General features: G+C 40.1%; 1 protein-coding gene and 1 long non-coding RNA gene across 2 annotated transcripts in view; one reads left to right on the forward strand and one right to left on the reverse strand.

Annotated features, from left to right (window-relative positions):
- The window catches only part of LOC139149186 (sphingosine-1-phosphate phosphatase 2-like), a 29,300-nt gene extending 26,978 nt beyond the window's left edge, over positions 1-2,322 (reverse strand). The window contains exon 1 of the mRNA XM_070720757.1: positions 865-2,322. Within this exon, the coding sequence (XP_070576858.1) occupies positions 865-1,614 (750 nt within the window). The 5' untranslated portion in view covers positions 1,615-2,322. The remainder of the gene's footprint in view (positions 1-864) is intronic.
- A 3,818-nt stretch (positions 2,323-6,140) lies between these two features.
- Positions 6,141-9,176, forward strand: LOC139149190 (uncharacterized). Its single transcript, XR_011556084.1, has 2 exons — positions 6,141-6,579; positions 7,939-9,176. It is a non-coding gene; the product is annotated as an uncharacterized lncRNA (long non-coding RNA).
- The last annotated feature ends 7 nt before the right edge of the window (positions 9,177-9,183 follow it).

The following is a 9,183-nucleotide window of genomic DNA, read 5'->3' on the forward strand; positions in this document are numbered from 1 at the left end:
AAATGTCGTCGTCAAATTTACTCCTGTAGGCTAACGTTACGAAGTCACGCCGACTTTTAAAATTGAATATAAGGTAACATGAATTCTACCACTAGTAATCAAACGGCGTGTGTTCTGAATATGTAAACGTCCTATCCATTAATTGCGGTTCAAATTCGCACAGGAAACCGCCATATTTCTTAGTCGGATAATTGTACACTGATATGATAACGATAGGCCAACGGTTTCCTCGGACCGAATGATACAAATGAGCGAATCGGATGCAGATGATTCCCGGATATTCTCTCTATTGGGTGTGACCAAGCGATAAGGACCGTGCTAGCTAAGTTGCTACCATTCTGAATTATCAAGAACGAATTCATACACAGTATGAATTGATGAGGAGGAGGAGGGGGAGGGTGAAAATTTATGGATAGTCATCTCGTTAATTTAGCGAATGTTATTCATTAATCTTTTATTTATTTTTATCAGTAAACCAGCATAACTGATCAAAATAATAAACCTGGTTTGATCGTTAGCACCGATACTAAGTGAAAGAACTGACCAGTTTGATCAGACGTTGGTATTTAAAGCATATACAGTTGAGTGAAAGAAAAATACTACTATCAATAGTATCATAAAGGTAGCCAATCATTCGAATTGCTCGAATCGTTAGTAACGCCCATCGAGCGCTACAGCCCCATCTCGTAACCAATTCAACAAGTGGGAAGGGTGGGGTGTTTACACAACCAGTGGTCATGGCTGGCAAAGGTGATGATATCCTGATCAAGCGATCTATGCTGGTCGGCCTGAACAGCAACAATTAATATTATGCCTGGTGGTCTATTATAACAATCGTTATTTTATTAATTACGTAAGGCTTACCTCATATCTACCGTTCGATAAATAAAGAATTGTGACGGGTAAAGATAGTCCCATCATGGCGTGTGTTGATGGCATCCCGTACTCCTTGTGATAGAGATGTTCCAACTTGACAACGGGTGGTGAACTCGGTCTTGGCCACTTCACGATATCCTTGGCGCCTTGTCCCAGGTACATCACCAAGCACCACATCACAATCAGCCGGCGGATCATCAGCAGGGACAGGTGCCAACAACAGAACGGCAAAAACGTGATGAAGAAAGTTTCGTTTCCAAGCGACGCGCCGAACTGGAAGATATAGTACCAGGCCATGTTATGGATTTTGTAATTGACCATTCCATTTTGAACGCTTCCATTCGGACGTCCCGTGGCCGCCCCCGGCGACTCTTGCTCGACGGCGGCGGTGGTAGTAGCATAGCGACTCGTGGATGACGGCATATGAGACTTATCTTTCACCCTTGTTCGAAGAGAAGATTCTCCGCCATGACTTGCATCTACCGTACGTGTAGTGTTCCTGTTTATCTCTCCATTATTATCGCAACTTCCACTGAAACGGTGTCCGTTCCCAGAACAATACTTGCTGTTCACCGCATCTGTGGAAACACCAAGACCATTCGTAGCCGGCGGACCCGATGGCTGACCAAGGCCTCCATATCCATTTGAAACGGCCGTGTGAATGATTTCCACACCGAATGCCGTTTGGAACTTTGCAACAGTGTGTGAACTCGTGAGAAAATCAAACCAGGTTCCCATTACCGTACTGAGTTAATTGATTCTCCAGAGCAGATGAAAACTTCGCTGTTACAAATCCAAGCAGAGATATAATGTACGTGTACTGGCACTGGATCCGTGTTTGTGGACTTTCCTGACAGGCAATAGTGCACTACGTCCAGCGTCAGCGTGTGCGCTATGTCCTGTTCTGTGGACTGTACTTCGACCTGTCCGTGTATGCCTGCCGTATTCAAATTGACACTCCCTCCTGTGATGTGAGTTACGTGTAACCAACAAAAATGTTTGTCTTGCCTCACATGGTTAGTTAATTATTTGCTCATGACCCAATGAGACACCTGTTTCGTACAAACCCGGCACAGTAACGTTGAATTTCACGAACTCTCGGCATCCTTCGACCGCAGCTATCTGATACAATCGGTTGGAGAGATTTCACGCATTGCTACCCTCACTCGTTAGGTGTTATTTGCATTTGCTATCTTTGTGTCTCGTGTCAAGGTCAGCAGACGTTACAAGGATGGCCAGCAAATCGTGAAGAACAATATGAAAGTACATGCAGTTCTGTGATGTATGAACTTCAACATACATGCAGTGCAGCGAAGAACGACAAACTGTGCCAGTGCCACAAATTCTTCATCGATCTCACCAGTCTCTCGCGGACATTCATAAATAACGTCAAGGCATGACCTTCGGCACATATGGCAAATTTCAGCTTATAAGTCACTTTACTTTCGTATGAACGACAGGGATGAGTGCGCCCACTGTGTGTTAAGCAGGAATAGTGGGAGGGTATATCTGTAAGCATAAATTTATGTAGTATATATTATCATGGAAAACCATACACTATGGAAACGAGATTGTCTATGACCATAAAGACCAAAAAGACTATAAAGTCATCGGCTGCCAGAAACGATTACTCCCATTCGCTAAGAAAGCATACTGAACACAGCCGATATTTTACAACTTCTGTAACAACATGGACTTTAATGAACTAAATTTTCATGCACTTTTAAATATTTTTCCGTTCGAGAAAGAGCAGTTTCTTGGTCTACTTGATCCAAAAGCATGGCGCAGTTTCTGTGGTAAACTTGTTCACAAAGTCCCTGTGTGTCTGTGTGTCTGTATATGTGAGAGAGATTATATCGAATGTTGTCGTAGCTGACAACGGAATTTTAGTTCGTACCAATATTAATGTGTCAAATTATACCTACACAGTGCGTTGTCTTTGCAAACCTAACAGTAACACAGCCAACAGTTTGTAATTCAACAAACTCCAGGGGTGAAGAAGAAGAAGACTTGAGTTTTCTAGAACAACATAAACAGGATAATGCCAAAATTTACAGTTACGCTGTAGCCGGCTTTTAAAACAATACGCCTCAAACAAAACACTCGCAGAAATTAAATTAACGAATCTGATTTGTTTCGACTGGCCCGATCCAATCACGTCTACACTGCACTACTCCCGCACAATGGCCCATATATGCGGCCGCTTTTTTCACCTTTATAGTGCCATAATATATATTAATATCCGATGTACCACAGTATAGCTGATGTTTATCGCTTTTGTATTTTTGAATCATTTCAGACTTCCGTCTGTACATGCATTTACTTTCAAACGATACGATGGATAATAGTTCATTACAATAATAAAGTATCGTGTACATTGTGCAGAGTGAAAAACATTTTAAACAACAGAGATCTGTATCAGTTTCTTGGCAAACTTGTCAAGTTACGCAATCGTTAAACTTCAGAATCGAACTTGACTTGATTTTCAGTCATTACCATAGACAGGCTCTGCAATGGTCACGTCGTAAGTATCACTCACTCGCTGATGACTGTTATCGAATATTGCAATCTATTTCGGATCACAAATACTACCCGCATGCTGTGAAGAATCACGGACCAACATTACGTAGAATTAAAACAATTCACTGTAATTTGTACCAGTACTATTTTGTCCAAACAGGCTATGGCCTGTCTGTGTGCACTTTGCTTTGCATCGTCAACAACGCACTTAAAATTGCCAATTCATCTTCGCATCTGAAGCTTATGAGAGAGAGAGAGAGAGAGAGAGAGAGAGAGAGAGAGAGAGAGAGAGAGTCATATTTCATATTTAATCCGAAATAAGTGCGCAATTTCGTGGTCGATAGAGGGAACAAGGGAGGAACGTCTCATCAATTCAGGTACGGGGATAAAATTTACGGCCACTCGATTCCCCATTACCGAGTACCGGCATCTTTTCAAATTTACATTCTACCTGGGGAGAACCACGTTGCAGCGACAGTGTGGATTGCACGCGGGCTCATCTGGCGTCTGTGAGAATGCATACATAATGTCATACATACAGTGAAGTTACGTAATGACCTAGAGAATATGGCTATCGCAAATATTAATATCAGAAAGTGGTTGGTTTGACCACGGTTCGACAAGAAACGAGAAGATATTTAAATTTTACAGTATGAAATAAACGGCCCGCGTGTGGATATTATTCTGTATTCTGTATCAGACCTGAGTATTTGATTGTAGAAATGTTAATGAATACAAAAATAATACAAACGATCGACCATTAGTGAGCTGTTGAATTCATTACTTAGCTTGAGTCGCCATTACATAACTTTGTATCATGTGCATGTTGACAAAAAGATATGTCTGGTAGGTCTTTTCATGAATTCATGTCTTTGTCAGCGTGATTTCGTGTCTCAACCAATCTTTCAAACATGCATTAACCAAAGAGGAGCAACTATGCGATTTTCAAACCCTGTTTAAGGTGTAACACTACCACTGGGTAGTGCGTTTGATCAAATTCCATTGATTTACATGTGGAAATGGAAGAAAATGCCATTTATTGCGTTGCCATTTTCTTGTAAATTCCGCAACAAATTTGGTACGAACAATATATTGAATAGAAGTGACCATCGCAAGACAGCTTCTCATTACACAAGAACCTGCGAAAAATGTAGACTCATTGTTTCCCTAACTGTTTTTGATGAATACGCCATTGTTTATTTTCATTTGAACCTTTTTGTTTCGATTCATATATGAAAGCCATTTGTAATGGAACGTTTCAATAACTTACGCTTAAAGGAAGTAACATTGCTTCAGATCTCCCAACATTAGGGCTGCTCACAAAGCGACATGACAGCGGCTCGGAATCCAAGGTTATGATGTATTTCTGTGTACTGGATCTCAATAAATGATGGAAACACCGGTCTTTCTCATTATCGTCTCTCGTCCACCTACCCCATCTACCAAATTTGTAATTGTAAAGGAAATGGCAACATTTTTTCCTTTTGTGTATTAGTCCTCTGACACCAGAAATAGTCGAGTCAGACACCAGAAATAGTCAGGTCACCAAGAAATATCACTTTATTAAGACAATATTTCCCCATCTCTACAGGTGGGGCCTGGATTTGACTATCAATAACCAAGTGTAAATTCGTCACTAGTATCCGAACAACTCATGAACATCACCAGAAAGTCTGCAGTTGTATAAAATTATCCAAAACAACGCAAATGAATGGTGCATCCCACTCTGTCAGGAGAGACGACGTTCATGACATCGGGAAAGGAATTTTTAAAACTTCAGACGACGTCTCCGAGCAGAGTAACAGATTTTTGGACTCTTCCCCTTGAAAGATGCCTGAAATCAGTAAACTTTCCGAATAAAATGATGTCGATGCAAATGTGTGGTGAGCGTTAATCTTACACTCGGCACCTCACCTTGCACGTGATCAAGGATATACAGGTAAATATTGCGTCAAATTCATATGCAGACAGTTATTTCGTGTGTAATTTTTATGTTTGGAAGTTGAATTTTGAAATCTCACGATGGCACCGTGTTAAAAGTCACCGGGATTCCCACGTCACTCTTTTCTTTCCTTGTTCTTTCATTTTGATATCTGGCCATAAAGATTTATACATATTTATATATACAAGTTCACATTTCCGATGTCATGCATGCAGGTTGTTAACAAGTGAATAAACGTGCTTATCTCATACACTGTCCTCTGTAATTTTGATTGTGAGATACGTTCAGTCTTTTTGATTTCACTTTCTGGTGTACTTTCATTTCACTTTTTTGGTGTACATTTCTTGTCGAAGAACATAGTAGCGACACGCTGTGCCGTCGGAACTTTCTCCACTCTCCAGGTTCTCTCTCGGTTAATTTTTTTACTGGTGAATTTTCCGTTCGAAAAAATCATGGAGTTTGAACCAGTATTATTTCAGTTTGGACCCCAGAGAGCTGTCATATAAAGCTATATCAGCGGTGACTCTGTTCCATTTTCCACGTTCAACTATCTATATGAAAAGTGAGGTTTCTTGATCATTTCCAAGAAAATTCCCATGGAAATGCCCATTATTCAACCATACCAGGTTCCCCTGTCACATGTATGGTGCAATTTGATGACATAGTCTGTATGTTTGCTATGCCCAATGACATCGTTTGCAAATTATAGTTCACTCCGGATCACAATGCTCTGTGTCAATGATAACATTGATTCTTGTGCAGAAAACGCCCTCTCTGCAGGGCCAATACTTGGTATTTACATACTTCAGGGAGATTCTGAAGAAGGCAATATATTTAATTGTCGAACAAAAGTGAAAATCACTTATTAACACAATATTTCCCCCATCTCTCGGTCGGACCTGAGCTTGCCTATCAAGAACCGTGTGTGAATTCGACAGATAAATCCTAGCAACTCATGAACATCACCAGAGAGTCTGCAGTGAGCTGTGTAAGATTGTCCTAAACAACACAAAAGAGTTGAATCAAGGCGCTCTCACTCTGTCAGGAGGGATGTTTATGACATCGTGGAAAGGGATTTTTAAAACTTCCGACGACGATCTTCAAAGATCCGAGCACAGTAACTTGTCCTCTTGAAGGATGCCGTCTTGAAATCTTCCCAAATAAAATGATGTCGATGCAAATGATGAGCGTTAAGCGTACAATCGGTATACCTTACCCTGCACGTGGTCAAGAAAATACAGGTAAATATGCTGTGGATTTTGCTTCAAATGCAGACATTCATTTCGTGTGCAGCGGACTGTCTACTGAATTGTAATTTTTATGTTTGAAAATTGAATTTTGAAATCCCACGACGGCACTATGTTAAAAGTCACCGGGATTCCCAGGTTACTCGTTTTCTTTCCTTGTTCTTTCATTTTCATATCTGGCCATAAAAAATTATACATATTTATATATACAACAATGTCAAAAAGTTCACATTTCCGCTGTCATGCAAGCAGGTTGTTAATAAAAGTAAACGCGTGCTTATCTCATACACTGTCCTCTGTAATTTTGAGAGTTGAGATAACGATCAGTCATTTTGATTTCACTTTCTGGTGTACTTTCATTTCACTTTTTCGGTGTATATTTCTCAAGAGTCGATTTCTCCGTCGTCGGATATTTCTCCGTCAGAACTTTCTCCATTCCCCACGTTTTCTCTCGGTTTACTGGTGAATTTTCATGGAGTTAGAGCCAGTATTATTTCAGTTTGGACCCCAGAGAGCTGTCATATAAAGGTACATTAGCGATGGCTCTGTTCCATTTTCCACGTTCAACTATCTATATGAAAAGTGAGGTTTCTTGATCATTTCCAAGAAAATTCCCATGGAAATGCCCATTATTCAACCATACCAGGTTCCCCTGTCACATGTATGGTGCAATTTGATGACATATTCTGTATGTTTGCAATACCAAATGATATCGTTTGCAAATAAATTTCAGTCGGGATCACAATTTGCTGTGTCAAATTTAACATTGGATCTTGTGCAGAAAACGCCTTCTCTGTAGGGCCAATATACTTAGTATTTACATATTTCAGAGAGATTCTGAAGCAGAAGACAGTGTATTTAATGTAGTTAATAAAAGCGAAAATCATTATCAAAAGTTAAAGGAATTGTTCTTTTAATCATCCCGACCATCGCATCTTTGATCTTGTTTCAATGCTGATTTTCTGCTTGCTTCCACAGTTTGGTGACTTGTGACGGCGACTGGGAAATTTCGACATGTGTATTTTGCCTGATTTTGATGATGAATATTACATGTATAAAGCTGATGTACTCTTGTTTTGTTTTTTTTTGGAAAGTCGGATTCTTTTTCGTTTGGTTCCGCTTATCTGCTATATCTGTACACATTGTTGAAAGTATGTTTCCTCGACCACTTTTCAAGCTGATGGAAAATACGAGTGGCTTTGTCACGCAATAAAAATAACGAAAGTATCATTGTCACAAATATAGTTCACCGTAATCATTTAGCTTATGTACCATGCTTCGAGTTGTTCAATCCCTAAAAAATCTCTGAAGTTTTTCAACTTTTAATGGTTGCGCGTTCCTTTGTGTGTACAGATAGTGGTACAATTTGGAATTGTGGTGCCATGACCGAACCACACGTATGTTGATGGCGTCGACGTCATGCCGAAGTGCAATATTAGGACCAAACCTCACATTGGTGGCGCTCTCCAAAAGGCTGACTGTACTGCCCTACAAACTGTATAAACTTGCCAAGATGTTGCGAATTTCAGTTACTTTTTTTAACCACATTTCCGTTAAACAAAGTAGACTTACATGGTATGGGTATGATTGAGTTAAAACATTTTTTTCCGTTAGACTACTGCTGGTCATCGAGTGATTTCCAGCAGTGTGCACAGTCACCTGTGGTCGGTCTATTCCGCTCGTCGTCTATGCCCCCATAGACGTGTGTACATATGCCTGAGAAGTAGGCATATGTACATACGTCTATGGGGGCATAGACGCCGAGCGAAATAGACCGACCACAGGTGACTGTGCAGTGTGTTACGGATCTAGCGCCCTCAGTAGCGAAAGGAAACGAAGAGTGATGAGAGAGTCCACTCAAAAGTAATATTTAAAATATGTATTGTATGTATTAACTTGCATTCACTTGTGCTATCTCTTTATCTGATTTTTGTGTCAGATAAGAACAATAACAACGTGATTTTCCGACACCATCAAGTTATATCTTACGATTTCCACTGAAATAGGCTCACAGGGCGAAAAGGTGTTGTTTATAGTCATAATAAAAGTATAAAAATTGTTCCTGTTATCAATGAATTTATGATTATGAAAATTGTTGATAAAATATAATATTTCTGTCACTATTGTGTGCTTTACACTGGGATCCTACGCCAAATTCGCGCGGTTAGTGTACAGACCCCGAGAAATAGCGTCCATACGTTGCACAATGATGCACGGTCACAGTACTGCATGCTTTGGCCCTCTGTCTAAATAGTACCCTTCGTATACATTTATACTTCACTGTACATGCACTAAACAGCTTGGCTATCAAGTGTGATTTCAAATGGGTCAGGGCTTTCCAAAGTAGTGCAGAGCGGGCAGAAAACTTAACCCTGCCTGATCAATAGAACGACGGGCATGAAATTTAACCTTGCCTGATCAATACAAAATTCATTTTTGTAGAATATTTCATAATTAAAATGTTTTGCTGAGACTGTAAATGCCTTCTTAATCTGCGGCTGTGAGATGTACAGTGCATTTTCATGAACTTTTCCTAGTAGTTTCGTTGTTATAGAAATACAACTTTCAAAAAGCTATTTTGTTCGAAACGACCCCTGT

The sequence above is a fragment of the Ptychodera flava genome, chromosome 14, assembly GCF_041260155.1.
Source record: "Ptychodera flava strain L36383 chromosome 14, AS_Pfla_20210202, whole genome shotgun sequence".
NCBI lineage: Eukaryota > Metazoa > Hemichordata > Enteropneusta > Ptychoderidae > Ptychodera > Ptychodera flava.